Source organism: Rhamphochromis sp. 'chilingali' (assembly GCF_963969265.1).
Source record: "Rhamphochromis sp. 'chilingali' genome assembly, chromosome: 11".
In the NCBI taxonomy this organism is placed as follows: domain Eukaryota; kingdom Metazoa; phylum Chordata; class Actinopteri; order Cichliformes; family Cichlidae; genus Rhamphochromis; species Rhamphochromis sp. 'chilingali'.
In genome coordinates this window covers 14,483,154-14,504,979 of record NC_137938.1, presented here as the reverse complement: position 1 = coordinate 14,504,979, position 21,826 = coordinate 14,483,154, and the positions used below count along the sequence as shown (strand labels likewise).

The 21,826-nt window shown below is 42.2% G+C and overlaps 2 protein-coding genes across 2 annotated transcripts; one reads left to right on the top strand and one right to left on the bottom strand.

Moving 5' to 3' along the window:
- Nucleotides 1-778: 778 nt before the first annotated feature.
- Nucleotides 779-21,358, bottom strand: cUnh8orf76 (chromosome Un C8orf76 homolog). The gene is made up of 8 exons (XM_080897094.1): nt 21,181-21,358; nt 20,442-20,543; nt 19,705-19,848; nt 5,198-5,248; nt 4,598-4,742; nt 4,344-4,473; nt 1,821-1,953; nt 779-1,272 (listed from the first exon to the last, which is right to left on the bottom strand). The coding sequence occupies exons 1-8, from the start codon at nt 21,283-21,285 to the stop codon at nt 1,000-1,002; spliced, it is 1,083 nt and encodes a 360-aa protein (XP_080753220.1). The 5' UTR covers nt 21,286-21,358; the 3' UTR covers nt 779-999.
- On the top strand, nt 12,558-15,360 carry LOC308406225 (histone H1-like). The gene has a single exon (XM_080897095.1). The coding sequence runs from the start codon at nt 13,499-13,501 to the stop codon at nt 14,030-14,032; it is 534 nt and encodes a 177-aa protein (XP_080753221.1). The 5' UTR covers nt 12,558-13,498; the 3' UTR covers nt 14,033-15,360.
- Nucleotides 21,359-21,826: the final 468 nt, after the last annotated feature.

The following is a 21,826-nucleotide window of genomic DNA, read 5'->3' as shown; positions in this document are numbered from 1 at the left end:
ATCAGAGTTGTTCATTTTGCACTGCAGCAGTGGTCACAGTGCCTGATTTAGTAAGAGCTTTCATAAATGTTTAACGCTCTACACTTTTCAAGGTCCTGGGTTAATTAAATTGTTATATCTCCACATGATGCTAACTATTTTACTGATATGTATAATTGGAACCAAAACAATCTTTGCTTTGTTAAGTTTAAAAGTACTTTAAGAAGTTTGTAGTGCAGTAAAATGACAGATGTTTACTATGATTACACAAACATTATGTAGGATATAATGCATTTAAATGCATTCTGGGGTCAGCCTCAGAGACAGGCAGAAGTGAGGTGTAAAAGTGAGGTTAAATGTTACATGATATTTGGATGCAAACTATGATGTGATATTTAGAATCCCCATATACCTTTATCATTCCCTAAATGTTCAGTACAAGCAAAAGCAGGATCAATTTAAGATTTGTTTTTGTTTTTAAACAACATTTTATGAAAGTCTGACCTTCGTTGGCCTTGAAGGAAAGTTCAGAGGTCTAAAGTAACAAGATATTTAAAATCACCATATATCATTCTCTATATACCTATATGTTATTAGTACAAACAATATAAGTAAAAAACACAGTTTTAGATAACAATGCTATACACATGCAGAGCTATCAATTCTGTCAGTCGAAGATATTTTAAATCCTTTCGTGCTACTTTCTATATGCTGACAGTATACACCACATTTGTAGGAATCACAGTCTCACAGTTTTTGTCAGTTTTCAACCAATAAATCATGAAGTTGACCTTGAAGATGTTGATGGATGTAAGCCAAATTTTAATGGATTGTTAACAACATAAAATTGTTAGAAAACATCACCTCTTTGGCAGAGATGTTACACATTTTAAACATGTTAAGCACAAAATGAAGCAGTTAAAATAATTCACTTGTTTCATGGTTTGATACAGATCAGAGGCACTGCCGTATATTTATCACCGTGAAGTGGATGAAATAGTGAAGGTTCAGTCTGCAGGCTTAATGACGACCACATTCACTGTGCTGCTTGTCTGAACCATCTTCAGCTGGTTCTTCACTTCCTTCCTGTCTGTGTTCACCTTTGTAAACAGTCAACACTGCAGCATGAGGATATTGTATTTCATGCTGCTGCCCGTCAGTCTCTAACACGCCTGTCAGTAAGATCTTGTTCCACCAGCGCTGTCTGAAGCTGTGCAAAGAGACACTGGTCAGGCTCTCCCCATCCTGGTAGTCCTCCCTCATCTTCTCTGGGATCAGGTCCTCTGACATCACCTGGAAGACCAAAGAGAGATAATGTTGATGTGTAAAAATGAGCCAATTTAACCCAAACTGCCTGGAATTTAAGCCTCCTCAAGCAGGTCTTGTAGTCCAGCTAGACGGCATGTCCCGTCTCCCTGCAGAGAGCCAAGCTGCCAGATGGAAGCAGTCTTTAAAGTATGTGGTACAAACCGTCTGTGGGCCACTGATGCTCGTGCTGTTGTTGGTCCACCAGCCAACCGTGTACAAAGAGCTGAAGTAAACCAGAGTCTTAAAAACAATGAGCTGTCCACTACAGCCACTGTCTTTGCTTTTCATGCCATTTTTTTGTCTTTGAACTTCTCCATATTCCTGTAAATCCACTGTCACCACTTTCTTTAATCAAGCCCACTTGTCAACCAGTCAACATTTAGCAGAAGCTTATGTTATCCACCTCCACTGACACCCAATCAGGATCTTGACGAACTCAACAGGAGCAAGTCTGGTGTGTGAAAACCCCTTCGACCAGAATCGTGGGACTATAAAAACTGGTTTCAGAGTATGTGTGCAAGAAGGATTCTCACCTCAGTGAGAGCCTGCAGGGTTTCTTGTTTGGGGTTTAGCCGCTGTAACGCCTCTTCTGTCATCTGTAGGACTCTCTCACTACGCTGAAGCACAAAGGAGGACTGCTGTTGTCGTAGGATTCTCAACAGGAGTCTGTAGGAGGCAGCAAAACAATGTGAGTACTCTTATATCTAATATTATACCCTATATTATCGGTCTATACTTGGTCTTTTTTATGCTTAAATCTTTGACAGCTGGCACAGACATCATCCAAAAGACTGTGGCTGTGGATAATTAAAGGATCCATACAACACTCTGCACCACTTATTGGACAGTCACCTGTTTCAGCTCCACTTCACACCACAATAACTGCATTTATTTGTTACCATCTTACATATTAAGCTCTGTATTGTATTAAATTTAGGTTTTTATTCATTTTTTATTTTTTTCCATTTTCTACTTCACTAATGTTGTTATTTAGTGTAAGTGTCACCTTTTTGACCTATTTTGTGTTGTCATATTGTGTATATTTTATTTAGTAAGAGTTATGTCTTAACTGTTTTGGATACTGTAATCCAGCAACTTGCTCACTGTTAGGATAAGAACTGTATATCTCATTATATTCACACAAGGCCAGGGGGGCACTTGCGGCCCGTATTTTGGCATGAAGAACTATAATGAAATTTGGCCCTAGAAGTTAGTTTTTTTGTTAGGAAGGATTTGTTTGTTGTTGAGTGCAATGTTAAAATAAGTTCTTTAAAAAGCAAATAATGATTTATTATGAAGGCAATATGAGCAGAGAAGACAAACATGCTGAGGGATTGGCCGTGTTAGTTCAGTAGGAGAGTTATTTGTAAAGAAAACAATTTTCACTAGCAGTCAAAAACTAATGTGAACACTTATGTCTGCATTTTTATTTTGTTAAATACGAACAAAATTATAGCAGAAGTGCTGCCACGTGTCTGGCCAGAAAGACAGTACTAATTTGTTTATGTGGTAGTTCAATGAAAGGCTTCAGTTAGTTTAGAGTGAGGGGAAAAAAAATTGCATTCACATTTGCAGTTTTGTCTTGTTACACAATATTTGAAATAAAAAACAAACAAATGGTAAATGGACTGATTCTTATATAGCGCTTTTCTACTCTCCCGGAGTACTCAAAGCGCTGTATATTCACCCATTCGCACCCCACTCATACAAGCACTTCTCAACACAAGTGCAAACTAAACTACATTCACACATGTTCATACTCCGATGAACGCATCGAGGGCAACTTGGGGTTAGTATCTTGCCCAAGGATATTTGGCATGCAGACTGGGGAAGCCAAGAATCGAACTACTAACCTTCAGTACCTAATCTGCTCTACCACCTGAGCCACAGCCACCCCATAAACATTGTGACACATTGTGGGTGTTTTCTTATTTGTTTTTTGTACTACTTGAACACTAAAGTGGTCCTGCAACGCACAGGTTCTCAATGGGGTTCAGATCAGGTGAACAAGGAGGCCATGTCATTAGTTTTTCTTCTTTTATACCCTTTCTTGCCAGCCACGCTGTGGAGTACTTGGACGCGTGTGATGGAGCATTGTCCTGCATGGAAATCATGTTTTTCTTGAAGGATGCAGACTTTTTCCTGTACCACTGCTTGAAGAAGGTGTCTTCCAGTAACTGGCAGTAGGACTGGGAGTTGAGCTTGACTCCATCCTCAACCCGAAAAGGCCCCACAAGCTCATCTTTGATGATACCAGCCCAAGCCAGTACTCCACTTCCACCTTGTTGGCGTCTGAGTCGGACTGGAGCTCTCTGCCCTTTACCAATCCAGCCACGGGCCCATCCATCTGGCCCATTAAGACTCACTCTCATTTCATCAGTCCATAAAACCTTAGAAAAACCAGTCTTGAGATATTTCTTGGCCCAGTCTTGACGTTTCAGCTTGTGTGTCTTGTTCAGTGGTGGTCGTCTTTCAGCCTTTCTTACCTTGGCCATGTCTCTGAGTATTGCACACCTTGTGCTTTTGGGCACTCCAGTGATGTTGCAGCTCTGAAATATGGCCAAACTGGTGGCAAGTGGCATCTTGGCAGCTGCACGCTTGACTTTTCTCAGTTCATGGGCAGTTATTTTGCGCCTTGGTTTTTCCACACGCTTCTTGCGACCCTGTTGACTATTTTGAATGAAACGCTTGATTGTTCGATGATCACGCTTCAGAAGCTTTGCAATTTTGAGACTGCTGCATCCCTCTGCAAGATATCTCACTATTTTTGACTTTTCTGAGCCTGTCAAGTCCTTCTTTTGACCCATTTTGCCAAAGGAAACGACGTTGCCTAATAATTATGCACACCTGATATAGGGTGTTGATGTCATTAGACCACACCCCTTCTCATTACAGAGTTGCACATCACCTAATATGCTTAATTGGTAGTAGGCTTTCCAGCCTATACAGCTTGGAGTAAGACAACATGCATGAAGAGGATGATGTGGACAAAATACTCATTTGCCTAATAATTCTGCACTCCCTGTAAATACAGGGGTCACAGTCACATGTTGTACCTTGTCCTGATGAAACAAGTGCAAGCTTTGAGCCAGACTCTGTCCTCGCTGAGTTCTGCGGTCTCCTCCTGATGCCCCTCTCTGTCCTCCTGCTCATCTGTTGATTTGCAGCTCTCAGAGGAGGAGGATTCTTTGAAAAACACAAATACAGCAAAGGGAAAATGTTATATCTTTGATTACCTGCTGTAAAAAATTACAACAGAGTTCATTTACCATAGCAATACACTTGAAGAAGGAAGTTAAAGAAACACTACCTGTGGTTCTGTTTCTGTCCAGCAGTTGCAAACACATCTGTCCCAGGCTGAACCAGTGCCAGGGGTTAAAGGGCAGCAGGCTACACAGCTGCTGCAGAGACGACATCTTTGATCCTACAGCTCCAAACTGCTCATAGATGCTGACCTTGGAGAAAAAGTAAACATTAGATTTGTACAGAATGATTGGGACTGTGAGCAAGAAAAGGGTGAAAAGGCCGTCTGTGTTAGGAATACTGGGAGCAACACAGTGGAACTGATTCTTCAATATTTAAGTTACTCATTTGTAATGATTTCTAAAAAGTATCAATAATAAAATGAAAAAAGCAGTATTAATCACTTCCGAACATTTATTTTTTCCCGTGGGTAGCACTGTTGTCTCAGAGCATGAAGGTCGTGGGTTCGAATCCATCATCTGGTTGGGGCCTTTGTGTTCACATGTTCTGCCCGTGTCAGGGTTGGTTCTCTCTCAAGTAGTGGAAACTAAACTAGTGAATCTAAATCGTGGGTGGGTGTGTGTGTGTGTGTGTGTGTGTGTGTGTGTGTGTGTGTGTGTGTGTGTGTGTGTGTGTGTGTGTGTGTGTGTGTGTTTTTCAAGCTGACCTTGAGCAGCAGGAGGCTGGTTAGGTGACAGGTGTTGGAGGCGTCTTTGCTCTGTAGAGAGATCACGTACATATTACTATCAGGTCCGGATTAGAGTTAAACCAGTTCACACTAAATCTGGTCCGTAGGCTTTTAGCCTCTGAGGACAAACTCTGGGTGCGTTCCAATAGTCCATTTTGCTTATTAAGGTCCTAAGTGAGAAAAGTGACTCTTCAATCCTTCCTTTATTGCTTCCTTAGGATCCACTGGAACATCCTTTACGAAGGGGAGAAGATGGCATACCATAATTCAGAGCGGCAGACCATCCGACTGTTAATGAAAACAATCGACATTATAAACAAAGTGGTGCAGATCATGGAAATGTTAATTATAACTGTATTTTATACTTCATGAAGAAACAACTCATCAAGAAGTAGTTTTTAATCCAGCTGTGTGATGTTCAGAGTTCAGCTGTGACTTTTGTTAACTCAAAAGACACGACGTCGTACTCTCATTCACAGCGCTTTATCCGTTCCGCCATTTTTCATACTGAACACAACAACAACACTTCGCGGGCAACCGTACTCTCGCGATAAAACAGAAAATAACAAGTTAACAATCTCCCTCTTTCTTAAAAAAAAATAAAATAAAAGTATAAACACACCCCTGTAAACATTTGTATACATATATGTATATATTTATATAAAAAAAAACATTTCAAAAGTGCTTTGCTTTACTTAAAGCATACTATCATTGCACACAATAAACAATGGTACATTTGAATGCAAAGACAACTTTGTAGACAAAGGATTACAGTATCCAGAGTCCTTCATCTAGCGCCTTTAGAAGGGTTAAAGGTGAAACTCCCTTTTTTGTCAGACAATCAGCAAGTTGAGATTTTGAATCTGACCAACAAACCTGTCTGATTTTCTTGGCTTGTATGAGCTCTTTAATGCTGCTCATTTCTAGCCTCAGTCTTTTCTCTGTAACCTGCTTAGTAGACTTGAGTGCGTCAAACAAGGAATGATTATCAGTTACACAGATCAAAGGAAGAGCATTTAGACCAGTGTTACCAGTTGTAAGCTCAGAAAAAAGTGTTGCCAGGAAGACAGCACTGTCTATTCCATCTGACATGGCAAGAGTTTCTCCTGCCAGTGTCCTTCTGACTACGCGCCTGATTTTTTTAGACTGCCAGAAGAGAGGACAAAACTTTCCTCCTTTACCCATAAGGACGATTAATGCCCCTCCTTGAGTACCGCCATCAGGAAGGTTTCCAAATGAAGCATCACTGAAAACAACCAATGCCAGATCCTCACTGTTACCCAAGTGCTGAAACTTAAGAGTCACTTTCTCTGCCTTAAGTTTACGGATAACTTTGTTCACTTCATGAATAGACTGTACAGTTGCATCTTTGATATTAGATCCAAGGCTACATGTGTCAAACATAACATCAGGCCTTGTTTGTTTGGCAACCCACAAAATCTGTCCTATTTTTGACCTGAGTTGCTCACGTTCTGTTTCACTTAAGGAAGCCTCCCTCTGTACAGCCCGTGCTGCTTGTAACTGAACCGGTTGTAGGTTGTCAATGTAAAGTTGTTGATGTACCTCTATTACATCATTAACTGTACAAATGTCCATACCAACATAAGAAAAGCTGTCATGTTCTTCACGGCCCACAAGGAAGGTAGATTTCAGTACAGGAATGATATGAGTTGCAAAGTGACTTGAACCAGCCCAAAGGAAATCATCAACGTGACATGCAAGCACTCCTGTAACCTCAGATTGTTCATTCTGCCAATAGAACACTGCAGGATCAACCTGTGATATTTTACCACCAGTTTTAAGCATAATGTCTTTGACCTTATTGTACCAATAAAGTGAAGCATCTGCAAGTCCATAAACACACTTTTTCAGTTTCCATAGAACATTGTCCTTGCCAGCTTCAGGTGGGGGACGAAGATAGATGTCTCTTGACAGTTCCATTCCCTGCAAGAAGGCAGATTTAATGTCCATTGAATTTACTCTCCACTTGTTTTGACATATCACAGCTAGCACCAGTCTGAGGGACTTAGACGCACATGTTGGAGAGTCTTTCTGTAGTTCTTTAGTATTTACCTCTTCAAACCCCCGTGCCACAAGTCGAGCCTTTGGGACAACACCATTAGTAGTTTCTTTGAGTGTACAGACCCATCTAGTAGACACACATTTTTGACCCAGGTCTTTCACTTCATCAAACACACCATTACTTTGCCAGCTCTCAATCTCCTGCTGCTTAGCAGAATCAAAGGAAATATCTTTTGTTATGAGTACATCTGCATCTCTGTTTTCAGCTTCAGTGCAAAGACCATCAACAAGTGACATGTCTACAGCTTTCTTTTCACCTTCACTACCATCATGCTCAAGATATTGCACATTGTACCAGTTTTTGTATTGCCCTTTTGCTTTTCCCGCTCTGCCTAGCACTCTGGCTGTGTGTTGAACACTGTTGTCTCTGTTGGTAAAAGCAATCAGCTGTCCTGATCTTAACTTTACATTTGCAGAGACATGATCAGTGGGTGTAGAGGGCTCATTTGCAGTTTGTGTGACAGACATGTTTTCTGTAGTGTTAGTTTCTCTGTCAATAGTGATGTCTTCTTCCTCACTAATACTCTGTTCACCATCGGGTGTGTCAGTGTCATCATTTTCAACTGTGTCTTTGTTGTCATTATCAGTAGTACTGTGTGGTATTTGTTTATCTCCAGTCTGTGAATCCACTTTAGTCAATCTTGACTGGTGTACTCTTACAAGAGTCCCCCCATGTCTTACAAATACAACAGTTCCATCCTGCCCAATAACTACACCTGGACCCTTCCACTCTGTACAGTCGACTCGTTTGTAGTATACTTTATCTCCTGCCTCATATTTGTCATCTGTAGGCCTAAGTTGTTTGCGTAGTGCTCTCCTGATCCTTTCTGAACACTCTGCCTCAGTAAATGCTTTCCTGGAAGCATGTAATGCTGAGATATGTTCAGCTACTCTTGCACTTACAGTTGTGCCCTCTAAGGCAGGTGGCTTATCCATCAACACAGAAGGAAGGTTGGGGTTTTGGCTAAACACAAGTTGATGTGGACTATAACCATGTACATTAAGCATACTGTTTTTGGCCATAAGGGCCCAGTCTAGCGCAGTGTGCCAGTCACATCCTCGTTCCTTTTTTACCTTCAGGAGGATTTCTGTAGGTGTCATGTTATGTCTCTCCAGTAGTCCGTTGCTCCAGGGACTATACCCCGCCGTTGTTTTTACCTCAATGTTGAAGTTTTCAGCCATGTCCCGAATGTCTGTGTTGTTGAACTCTCCGCCGTTGTCTGTGTAGAGCCGTCTGGGGGCACCGTGAATGCTTATCCAGGTGTGAATGAAGGAGTTGACAATCTCTGCAGCTTTCTTTGTCTTTACGATCCTGTACTGAAGCGTGTGAAGTGGTCGATGATGTGAAGGTACCACACATTGGGCTCCAGCTCATGTAGATCCATGTAGATCCATCGCTACTGTCTCATTATACTCAGAAGCCAGGGGTAGACCAACAGCAGGTCTCGGCTTGGTTTTGCAATATTTCTGACAAATGTCACAGTCACGAACTATCTCTTGTAGAATAACTGCACATTGTTTATCTGTATTGCCAGAGCTTTGGATGAGCCTCAATAACCTCTCTGCAGATGCATGACCAAACTGCTTATGAAGTTTCACAAGGACTTTCTGTTTCTCTTTTGTAGACATTTCAGCAGTTACCATGAGAACTTCATTTTCATTGCAGCTTTCTGTAGTATTTTCATCTCTAATGTCCACACAATAGTGTCCCGAACTAGTGAGCTCTAGGGGAACAGGCTGCTTGAACATGACAACACTGTCATTCTCCATGTCTAGAACAGTCCCTGCTTTCTTGAGAGACGTTTTGCTCAGTAGTAGTGGAATGTCAACAGGAACTACTTCACTTTCAATGTCACATTTTGTTTGTCCAATTTTGGCTGGAAGTTTCACTTTTCTGCTGGAATACACTACAATACCATCCCCAAAGCGAAATGGTCTGGAGCTGGGGGTTTCTGATTGCAACAGCTTGTTTACTTGGCCTTGGCTGAGGTCACGCATGTAACTGTCTAGCCACTTCTGACCACAAACTGTACGTGTACATGCAGTATCAATAATGGCTGACCCCAGTGCCTTAGTCAGGAAGATTTCAGAGTCTGTCATTGAGGCTTTAGTGTAAAAAGTAATGTTACACTCCTCCACTTTCCCATCTTCAGTTAGCTTTACTTGGTCACCATTACGATGAGGACAGTCTTTCGCCCAGTGGTAAGTGCTCTGACAAATAGCACATCTTGTTCGCTTGCCAAACTTGTCAAGTGGGTTGGTACCTTGTAGTGGTTGTCGCTGTCCACTCCGCGACGAAGTACCGTTGTTTCGTTTGTATTTGGGACCTTTTTGTTCCGTAAGGAAAACTGCTTCTTGGTTCAGTTGAATTCCGCTGAAAACTCCGGTTACTTTCCCTCCGAAAATCCGTTTCAGTGCAGACTTCATAGACGCAAACGTTAAGTCCGTGCACGCTGTCAGTGCAAGCTGTCGACTTTTCTCATCAAGACAAGCTGTATCTAGAAGCTTAAATGCTAGCACAGCGTCAGGCAGCGTCATGTTGTACTTTTTCATCCGGTTATAACGCTGTTCAAAGTCTATAATGTAGTCTGGCATGGACACGCTGTGGTTCTTTGCAATGGAGTCAAAACACGAGTAGGCTTCATAAGCGCGGTCTTTCTCTTCTCTCTGAAACATCGCATCAAGTTTTGCAAGTAGTATTTCCATACCGTCATCTTTGTCCAAATCTTCCGCGGGTATCTCCATGGCCGTTTCTCTGGCTCTTCCCTCGAGCCCCAGCGCCACCGCGAGTGCCTGTTTCTTTTTATCCAGCTCCATAACTCGTCTCCAGATATTGACTTCATTCTTCCAGCATTCGTATGGCCTGGCTTCATCAAGCTTTGGTGGTACTTTGTAATTGGAAACCATCCTCTGCTACCAATGTTAACTCAAAAGACACGACGTCGTACTCTCATTCACAGCGCTTTATCCGTTCCGCCATTTTTCATACTGAACACAACAACAACACTTCGCGGGCAACCGTACTCTCGCAATAAAACAGAAAATAACAAGTTAACAACTTTAACAGGTTGCTGTTAAAATGTAAAACTATATCAGCAGATTATGGCATGAAGGACATGGATTTATGTAAGCTCTGTAAAGATTATGAGCTCGTCCTTTGCTGTATTGAAGACTTTCGGATTGTCTTAAATTTATTTTTACTTCAGGTCAGCTGGTATAAGGGAGGGATGGAATTTTATTGCAGTCACAGTGTTAGATTTGTATTGTTGATTGTTATTTATGCTTAGAAATATTTACTTATATATGCTTAGAGTTTTGTAATTAGTTGTAGATTGGTAGAGGTTTTGATCCTTGATAGTCTGCAAACTTTGTGTGTATTAGACAGCACTTTGGGAGCATGAGAGGTCATACCGTGTCTTATTGTTTTATGGTAGGATTAACGTAGCTACGTCTGTTCTAGTCTAAGTGCTTTTCTGTTTAGATGAACTGCTGGACTTCCTCACCGGGGGGGGGGGGGTCTAGTCTACCCTCTTCCTGACCAAGGATGTTTGACCCTTTGATCAGCAGTCCACACACACACACACACACACACACACACACACACACACACAGGCAAGGTACTCTTTGTTTGTATGTAGACGTCATATGTTAATGAACTTATGCATATTCATGTAACCTCAATAAAAGAACAGTGGTACGGGAGAACGGACGAGAGCTACTGGGGTCAAGCGAAGGAACGGCGCTCTGTCTGGTTCTCTCCCGTGCACGAGTAACATGAAGAAGTTTGCCTACTTGCGTCTTGCTTGCAGTGTAATTATATTGTCTTAACGTTCCAGCGAATAGGTTTATGCTACAAACCTATCATTAATTGGTCCTTCGATGCCGGAGCCCTGGAATCGCATTCACCGAGGGGAGGAGAGGCACGCTGAAAGACTGACGTCAGCCAGGAAGTTCCTGTGGATTCGCTGTATGTCTTTTCTCCTCGATGAATGGCGATTGGCGGGATTCGAGGCTGATATTACACGCTAAGCAACACCGAGTAAGTTTAGAGTCCAACTCTATAACTGTACGTCTTCGCCGCTCAGTGGGGTGTTGTCCGTGGCCGCTTAGTGGGGCTAAAATTACGTCTTCGCCGCTCAGTGGGGCGTTGTCCGTGGCCGCTCAGTGGGGCTAAAATTCGCCGTCTAAGTGGGGCGATGTACAAAGCCGCTCAGTGGGGTTTTTTGTACAGAAGCATTAAGTCGCAGAGTTGCGCAGTTCGAACTTATTTTGGTTCGCCGTCTTAGTGGGGCGAAATACAGACCGCTGTGTGGGGTACTGTAGTGAGTTCTCCACCGCTCAGTGGGGTGTTGAGAAGTTCCGCGGGGTCCAGATTGTGCTGGACAGTAGGCCTATTTTGTGTTGTTTTTGTTGTCGTCGTCGTCGTCGTTGTTGTTGTGTGGGTGTGTGCGGAGCAGAACATGTGGTCTGTGACACCGACTGTTGTTGTTATCATGGGTTTCTATGCAACCAAGAGTGAGTCGGAGGGAGACAGACGTTTGTGCTGGACTTTGCTCCTGGCAGCACAAAGTATTTATGTAAAAAAGAGAGAGAGCGACGGCTCCACAGCTGCGCGGGTTCACGCGAGCGCGGTCACGCGGGTTTCACGCGGACCTGAGCCGTGCGGTTAATCGCAGGCTTATAAATGGAAGAGATTAAGATGTTAAGAAGTTTTCAGAAAACACACCAGCCTTGAAGAGCGTGTGGAGAAGGCCAGCCCACATCAGCAGCTATGCTCTGGTGGGTGGCTGTCCCCCCACCCCTTGCTGACACAAAACGTTAACTCTTCAGCCTGTGTGCCAGACCATAGACGTAATTGAGGTGGATAGTTGTTAAAAGTAACCTACATTAAACTTGTGGTTGCTTAAATTCAGTACGATGACATGTGAGGTGAAGTGATATAGGTAAATATTTAAACTAATGAAGTGCATAGAGGCACTTGACCTGTGTGAAAGACTGTCGTCTTGTTATGAGCCATTGTTGAGATATGGAGCACACCTGTGAAAACAACTAAAATGCTGAACCCTGTATGAAACATCTAAAAGTACATGATGGAGGAGCTGTGTTGAATATGAAAGTGTAAGACTTTGCCGCTGTGGGCAGAGCATGCAACTACTGTGTGATGTTGCGTTGCAGTTTTTTTCTGAGCTGATGAGCAAGCTACACGTTATCAGATCAAGAGCTGTCTGGGAACTACTCAAAGAGAGGGAAACAGGGAGTGTGCAGCGTTTCCGTGAGCAGTTTTCCTGCATCTTGACTTGTGTGTAGAGTGTTCATAACATCAGCATCATGTTTTTGTTTATTTGTTTGTTGGGTTGAAAAATAGTTAAATAAACTGGTGATCATATTTACGGATCACCATGGCACATATCATCAGCCATGTGATTTATTTTTGCAGATGACAAAGTGAGTGTGAATGTGTCTGACGTCACAGTGTTTTTGTGCGCTGTGTAAAAGTAATTGCCTTTGATCGTGAGTGAGAGCGGTGATTCTGCAGATCACCAGCTATTGTAAAGAAGAAGAAAAAAAAGGGTGAAAAAGAGAATGAACTTATATTGTAGATGAAAAAGAAAAATCATAGGAAAAAGGTTTTGTGTTGATCAGCCAAAAACATCTACAATTTCATTTTCTGCTTTTAAGAAAAGACTGTTCACAAAAACACAGAGAGAGAGAGAGATGTGTGTTGATTAAGCAGTGATGATAATAATGAAATGTCTTAGTTTGTCACTTTCAGGTGAAAAGCAGAGCTGAATCAATTTTCCACATGCAGCGGTCGGAAGAAAGTTATAGTTTAACATCATTGGAAACATGCAGGCCAAGTTTCTGGCTGACTTATTTACAGTGCCATGTGTTTCTCAACCTCACAAGCGAGCTCACTCCTCCCTGAAGATAAGGAATGCAGCTCCAAAGCAATAACATGATAAAGAGACAGCAGCAAGTCCTGAGCACAAAAAGTCCCAGCAAAGCAGCAGCAATGTGGACAAACAGCAGCAGCAGAAGAAAGCAAACCCATCTTCCTGTCTGATTGGATGAATTCCACGGAGGGGCGAGCAAGATGGCGGTGGCAGCATGTTGAAATGCTCAAAAAGGACTGAGTGACTCGGGCAAGCCACATGCAGCTAGCATGCTGGCTAGCGACATGAAAGAAATGGACCCTTCATGATGCGTTCAACGTGCCAGCGCTGTGGTGGGAAAGGCTCCATCATAAACACGCCCTGCACCGAGGTTCAGGCCAAGAAGAAGAAGACGATGACTTCCAAGCCCAAGAAGGTCAGCCTCAGCGTGGGCGAGCTGATTGTGAAAGCCGTGGCCGCTTCCAAGGAGCGCAACGGCCTGTCCGTGGCCGCTCTCAAGAAGGCTCTGGCTGCCGGAGGCTACGATGTGGACAAGAACAAGGCCCGTGTCAAGACCGCCATCAAGAGTCTGGTGGCGAAGGGCACTCTGGTGCAGACCAAGGGCACCGGGGCCTCCAGATCCTTCAAGATGAACAAGGCTACTGAGAGCAAAGCCAAGAAGCCCGCCGCGGCCAAAGCCAAGAAACCGGCAGCAGCTGCTAAGAAGTCGCCCAAGAAGGCAGCGGCAGCACTTCAGACACTAGCACAAAGTCAACCGCATCAGAGGAGGGACAGGACAAAGCTGAAGGAGAAACTGCCTGCTATTGGACTGTTGAAGTGGGAGAGGACAACAGAGTGAGAAGACTAGGTGAGAACACATAGGAATTATTTAATGTGGGAAATCAAAATTTGGGTTAGCAAACCTGGGAAAAACAAAACTGACTGCTTAAGTTGGAAAATTGAGACGGAGTCTGAAACATTGCGAAAATAGAAACATATACAAAATCACACACACACAAGCAGAACATGCATTAACCCTACTAACAATTCCAAACACAAAATGACTCATGAAGACTCATAGCACATTAGTTAAGAAATGATTAAATAATAGCAGAGAAATGTGTAGGATAGGCAGCTTTAAGAACATGCTCTGCTGGAGATGCAGCTCCACAGACATGCATTAGACCTGCCTAATAACACAAACCCATGCAATGAAAATTAGCTTGTTATCTTTCATCAGTGTTAAAATAGTGTCAATTTAGCAGACACTTGTTATTAAATACTGAATTTATCCAATGCAAAAAATTGACTCTCCAGGTTGCAGGACAACAGTTTAACTTTTGTGGGAAAAAAGATCCTGGTTTGACCAACCAGTGATCAGACAATAAATTTAGTTGTTAAAATGGTAAATTGGGAGAAGCTTCCTGCTTGATTGAGGCAGCACATGTAATTTACTGTATGAGGGAAATTGTCTTTTGTGATACTATTTTGAACATGCTTTTCTGTCGTCCTGTCAACTTAGTGGGTTAATAGCTGATATGCAAATTAGTTGATCGGTTTTAGATTAATGAAAGGTGACTGAATTCTAGTATGAGTGAATGAGATGTGTTGGAGTTGTTGTGTGTTGAGTGGAGACTCTAAAACACTGAGTTTCCTGCTTTGATGTGCGAGTGAATCCTGTATTTAGATACACAACTCTGAATACGTCAGAACAGACTGTTTTGTGAAGTGCATGACAGCATGTCACATGTTTTATGATGAAGGGAAAAGGAAAATTGAATAAAATAGATCTGTGGCCTGAATGAGTGAAGAGCACAGACCTGGTAATTAAACTCATAGCTAATAAGACATTAGGATTATGTTGTGTGTTGTGCAGTTGATGGTTGGTTTGGAGTGAATCTAGCTGATGATTCTTCTCCTGTTGTGAAGATGATGAGGAGTTTGTGTCATGACTTAACAAGGCCTTTTTATTTTGATACTTTCACAGTGCACTGAGAGTTTGGTTTGATAATCTCTGTTATTTTTTATTTTTCATTTTTGAACAAGCACTGATTTTTGCTTGTGAATTTCTTTTCTTTGAGCAGATCTGCAAGTCGGGAATTAAAAGCGTTACACGTCGTCAAGAAAATTGTTGCAAGTGAGTTTCTCCACATTTAAAATGGGTTCAGGAGATAGCCACTTATTTGGGACAATTAGGAAATGAGAGTCCCCCCCAAAAAGGATTTAACGAGGAAATCCAGTCTAAATTATTTTTCTTTTTGAAATAACGTCGTTTTGCTGAGCGTGGAAACGAATGCGATAATAGTTTCCACAATTAGCAAAAGAAGGAACCACTGAGTGAATGAGTAAGACTTTTAAAATAACTGACTGACTGACTGAACATGATTGTGTGAAGCTAACCCCCACCTGACAAAGGTGCAGATGAACCCATGTGTTTCCTTTTACAGGAGCAGAAAGATGACAGCAACACTCGAGGTTGCGTGATGATTTAACATTTTAAATGCCATTTTCTGTGTCTGTGAATTTACTATGTGTGTGTCATTCACTAGCTTGAGTTGCTCACAGAGATAACTGTGACAAAGTATGCATACGCCTGCGCAAGCGCTAATATTTGCATTTTCTTTTCTTACAGCATGCCAGTTCTTCATGTGAATTGATGATGCGATTTATACCAGGACAACTGGTTGATGTTTTTTCCTACTACAGGATTTCTGGGTTTATGTGTGAGGAAAACTGTGTTTACAGGTTATGGGTGGTGATGCTGTTGCATTGTGTTGATGGGAAAATGTGAAGGTTACTTTGGTAATGTGAATAACATGTGTGAAATTTCCTGTGTTGAGAACTGGTGTTACTTCTTTCCACAGCTAGGGATGGCTAACTTTATGGTGTTTTATGGCACCTCTGGAATGTGGATGGCCGACGCCTGCCCACCAGGATGGTCAATGTGTATTGCTAATGTTTGTTTTTCTGAGACTGTGTGTTTAGAAGATTCAGCTGAAGCGTACAAGTGACATGAGTAAAACAAATAAGAGATTACGGTATTTATGGAATAGTTTATTATGGGCTCATTTGCTGGCCACTTTTGAACCCATAATAATAATAATATATAAGTGGAGTGACTTTGCTTAAGAGCAGTCACCGATTACATTAATGTTGCCTGAGTACATGGGATGATCCATGTCTGAGGCGACTTATGAAAATAATTGTAGTTTACTGATTTGAGAAAACCTGAACATGACACTTGTCTTGCTGATGTTGAATGCTTCTTGTCCCTATGATACAATTGTTTACAGGTATGGAGTTTGATTTTACTTCCAGATTTTGTTTTCCAGGCCATGATGGTGTGTATGCAGGCTCCTGGGAGAGCCAGGTGTTAAGCAAACTTAATATGCAAAGCACACTAACATTTTCATTGCAGGATTATAGGTCCAGGGTGGTGCTGCTCCAGGGGAGGAGATGCCCTGATGTTGCCTGGGACATGATCTAGCTAATCTTTTTCTTTAAGACAGGGATCCAGGTTTGGTGAGTTGATGCATGGGAATGTCCATGCGTCAAGAGGTGGAGTGCAAGGATTAACATTAAACAATGTTTACTATTATTGTTGCAGTGATTTGTGTGATTAGCCGTTTATTTACAAGTATTAAACCTATGCAAGTGGTGCATCCATGTTCAGATGAGGCTTTGATGGCCTATAAGTGAAGTTCACTGAACTAAAGAATGTGGTTTGATGATTGTTGACATGCTCTCCAAATAGAAGTTTTTCTTCTTAGCAAGGAAATACAGGTGCAGCAGTAATCTCCTGAGAAATCTTCAGAGACCCAGTGAGAAGCGTGAACCATTCCAGGCATAGCTGACAGCCAGGCAGTGGTTGAGGTCAAAGGTCAAGCTGGTTGGGGCCCATCATGAGATCAGACCTTGGAGCCACAGCAAGGACCATGAAACTGCCTGCAAAATAGAGGAGAGGATCGTCCACAAGATGGGAGCTGAGGCCAGGAGAGAGGCTTCAGGAGGATCAGAGATCATCTTCAGCACAGCAGACATCACACAGAGAGCTGTGCTACTGAGCTTCCAGGAGATTTTAAATAAAATGAAAGATTCAATATTGACGCTGAGGAAGACAACTAAGGTGTACGACGTGCTCTGCCTTAAACCTTCAGCAGCGTTGGAACATGAAAACTCGTGGGATGAGGGGAGCGTGCCAAGCTCCATCGACAGCGCAGAAGGAGTTCGAGGATGACATCATGATTCTGTGAAAGCACAGGAACCAGAAGCTATGGTGGTGATAACAGCAGTTTCCTATGAACATCACCTAACGCTGTGCCACTGTACTGTGCATACGATGACACTCTGAAGGCTGCTGGGATCATAACAGCAGTAAGATGACGGAACCCAGCACCCTTTCCACAGAGAGCTTTTTCTGCAGAGCGTGGACAATTAAGGAGTCATAAATATCCCCCTCACAAGACGAAGGTCTGAAGTCAGGTGATGGGGGCTGGTAAGAGGCCATAAAACTAGAGTGCTGAGAAGTCTGCAGCTTGGAAATAGCTGAGACCCACGTTGACGAACAACAAAACCAACTGGTATGTTTGAATGTCTATTCTACATACATTTGGACTCTGGTCCTATGGACAGTGATGGAAACAACTGGAAGAGACATTCATGACGCCCTGCAGAGCTTAAACCACTCTGCAGAGAGACATGTGATCGCACACCCGGAGGAAGCATCACCAAGCTGAGATGTTTTTGGAAATGTTATCTTCTTATTTTCACTATTAAATTAACAATTTGTTTGTTTGTGGGATGCAGTTTGCCATGAGATGAGCTCAATGAGGAATGGGATAACTGCTAATACATTTGTTAAACTGTGTACCTTTTCAGTAATTTAGGGTGATTTGACATATGCTGAGTATAAAAAGGTTTGCATTGAAACTGTCAGACATGAGGTATTCATACCTGGGAACTTTTCAAGCATAAAGGTCAAAAAGGGGGGAAATGTTAGATTTGTATTGTTGATTGTTATTTATGCTTAGAAATATTTACTTATATATGCTTAGAGTTTTGTAATTAGTTGTAGATTGGTAGAGGTTTTGATCCTTGATAGTCTGCAAACTTTGTGTGTATTAGACAGCACTTTGGGAGCATGAGAGGTCATACCGTGTCTTATTGTTTTATGGTAGGATTAACGTAGCTACGTCTGTTCTAGTCTAAGTGCTTTTCTGTTTAGATGAACTGCTGGACTTCCTCACCGGGGGGGGGGTCTAGTCTACCCTCTTCCTGACCAAGGATGTTTGACCCTTTGATCAGCAGTCCACACACACACACACACACACACACACACACACACACACACACACACACATACACACACAGGCAAGGTACTCTTTGTTTGTATGTAGACGTCATATGTTAATGAACTTATGCATATTCATGTAACCTCAATAAAAGAACAGTGGTACGGGAGAACGGACGAGAGCTACTGGGGTCAAGCGAAGGAACGGCGCTCTGTCTGGTTCTCTCCCGTGCACGAGTAACATGAAGAAGTTTGCCTACTTGCGTCTTGCTTGCAGTGTAATTATATTGTCTTAACGTTCCAGCGAATAGGTTTATGCTACAAACCTATCACACAGAAATCCTAAAAAGGGAAAAAGAAGTATGATCCACTGGATCACAGCTGGTTAATATAAGCCAAAAAGATGGGTTTAATTTTATAGGCTATGGGACAGTTTTACTAAGTGGAGCGAATTATTGTGATGCCGCAATTGCAGGATGATCTACTCACAATGAACTATAATTTATTTACAAAGATGCAGTGAGTTCACTTCAGTAAAAAACAGCATTCTGCCAAAAGCAGCAGAGATTAGTCTCTTTATAATATTACAAACTGTTCCACCATATAAACCTGAAATGTGAGTGGAACAGCTGACGTGTACAATGTGCAGAGAAACAAAAAAAAAAAAATTGTCCATCCCAGTTGCTGTGTGACTGTACCACGTGTGTAGATGCACCTTTAAAATGTCAAAAGAAGGCCTAGTGGTGCTGCATGACGTTAATAAATCTGGCCCTAAATGTTCCTTCTTTATAATTTCCAAAGAGATATTTCTCACAGGCTGCTATCATTTAAATGACAAGCAGAGTGAGGTTAAAACACATTGTGGTGAAATAAGATTCTGTATTCTGTAGTCCATCTGCACGAGTTAGTTTCAACATTCGTCATCCGACTGGTGTAAGGTTGTTCCAATTCTCATCGCACAGCTCTTCTCTTTTCCTAAATGCTTTTCAGTGATCCTACCCACTTTTCTTTGACCTCAATGATGTTTTCATCCAAAAAGAGGAAAAGAGGTTAGAAAAAGGAGATAGGAGGGACTTTTGGAACACACCCTTAGTGTTCAGAGTTTATAGTGCAGACAGGGTCACTGTTAAGGAAGACAGATTTTTAAAAAGCGGATAAAAAGTCACAGGATGGTCACATGATAGCTGACAGTATTCACTCTGACTGTTCCTCATGGAAAACCCAGTCAGGTAAAGAATTACCAGTAACTGGGCCAACTCCAGCGCTCTGTCTCTCTGTCCCAGTCTGGTGCAGCATCGGGCCATCCCCTCCACGACATCTCGTCTAATGGTCAGGTTGTTGTCAGCGATCCACTGCAGGCAGCTGCTGTATGCCTCCAAGGCTTTCTGACCCACACACACCAAACAAAAAGAAACCAAACAAAACTTCTAAAACGTTACAAACGCTAAGGTGGAAAAGTGAGAGTGGCAGCAACAACAACAGGAAGAGTCAAACCCAGAGTGTGATTTGGTCCAACGCTTAAACAGCTTCTGTAGGTTTTATTTTTTCACTGAAACAGAAGTTTCTTGTCAATATTTTATGAAATCTTTTCCATGCTGTCTGGAAATGTTGCTGCTGTGTAAACCACTGCTGACTACATCTGTGCTCTTTGGCTGTGTGAAATGGGACTATAAAAATTGCTCTTTTCTGAGGTGACTTATTAGGCTGGAAATATGAAAATGATCTAACTAGTCTTGTTTGTTCATAACTTTACAACAGTCTTACAGAAATATTCAAATACTGATGCTGTTGATAAAGCAACAAAGTGATGGTCATGAATGGACTTTTTTTTTATTTGCCTGTTAGTTTGCATCAGCTGTACAGGAGGTTTATCAGCTATACAAATACCTGCTACAATAGACCTCCATGTCCCAGTGAAACTTTCCGAGGAAGTGTTTGATGTAAGAGAGCACAGACTAAATTGAATGAGTGACAGTACCTGATAGTTTCCTTGTCTCACAGCCAGGTCACCTCTGAACTTGTAGACTTTCTGCTTCTCCAGAGAATCTTCAGCATCCAGAGCAGCACTGTCACAAAACCACTGCAGAGAGGAACAACTTTACTACACAGCATGAGGTTGTTAGAGGATGCTGCTCAGTCAGTCACTGCCAGAGAAGTACATGTCTCCACTTTTGCCCTGATGCAGCAGCTACTCAGCTTCATCTATGCTTAAACGTCAGCATAATAATAATGCAATTTAACTTACAGCGAGCAGCACAAATATCAAAGAGGAGCAATATTGAAATCTTGCACTTAATTCAGAGATGGGATATCCGATTTGTCTGCTTGTTTCTCTCCATGTAAACGAAACATGTGACAGACTCAGCCAAGTGCAATAACATGGGAGACGTCTGGCCTCTAGAAATGCCACAGGGTACTTATTTGGGCACTTATTTAGAAGCATGAACTTCATTTCCTTTAATTAGTGTGTTTAAAACTGAGTGTCTGTAATCACCAGCCTAATTTGACACAAACGCTTAAAATGACGAACCATAGTTACAGTTATTCTCCTGTATGAGCTACATGTCAGATCGTAAACGTTACAATTCGCACTTTAGTCTTTTAGCTCCGTGTTTGTTCTGTACATAACGCTCTGTGTTCGTGTTCACCACGAAGGACAATCTAAACAACCTTCATGTCTATCTTCATGTAGTAACGTCTCTGTGTAAGACTCTCACCTCTGGCTCACACAGTTTGGCGCTGTAAGAAGACAGAGACGCACACACTCGGTCTCTGACCTCCGAAAACACCGAGTCGTCAAACGTGCTCCCTAATATCTCCATCTGGAGCTAAATACATACAATTTACTCCACAAATACAGGCTGCCCATACAGCAACTACTGTGCGCTTGGTTAAACAGCCCGACGAATTCATTTCCGGACAGAAAGGTTCCGGCTGATGACGCAGTAACCACTCAGCTCCCTGGATATAAAGAAGAATTCATATCGTGGTGTCAAACATGCGGCTCAGACAAACGCTGTAAAATGTAAAAGTGAGTCTCCATTGTGTCCTCCCATCTAAACAGTTGACCACTTTTGATAAGTGTTTGCCTCTGTGCTCAAATTGCATATTCATCCAATGAAATTAAGGCAAAAATACACTGATGATGCTGCATCATTTTACAATGTACAAGACATATGTGGAATTATGCAGTTTATTTAAAGGAGGAAATTTGACACAGATGCAATCACTGAATATCTGTAAACCTGACGGAAACGTTACACCACACTGGCGGCTGGCAGCGCTACCCCTCAGCCTCCAAGTTGATGCACCTATGGCATCAATTTTAAAAAGCCTATGTCACCTCATTCTTGAGTTAGTCAC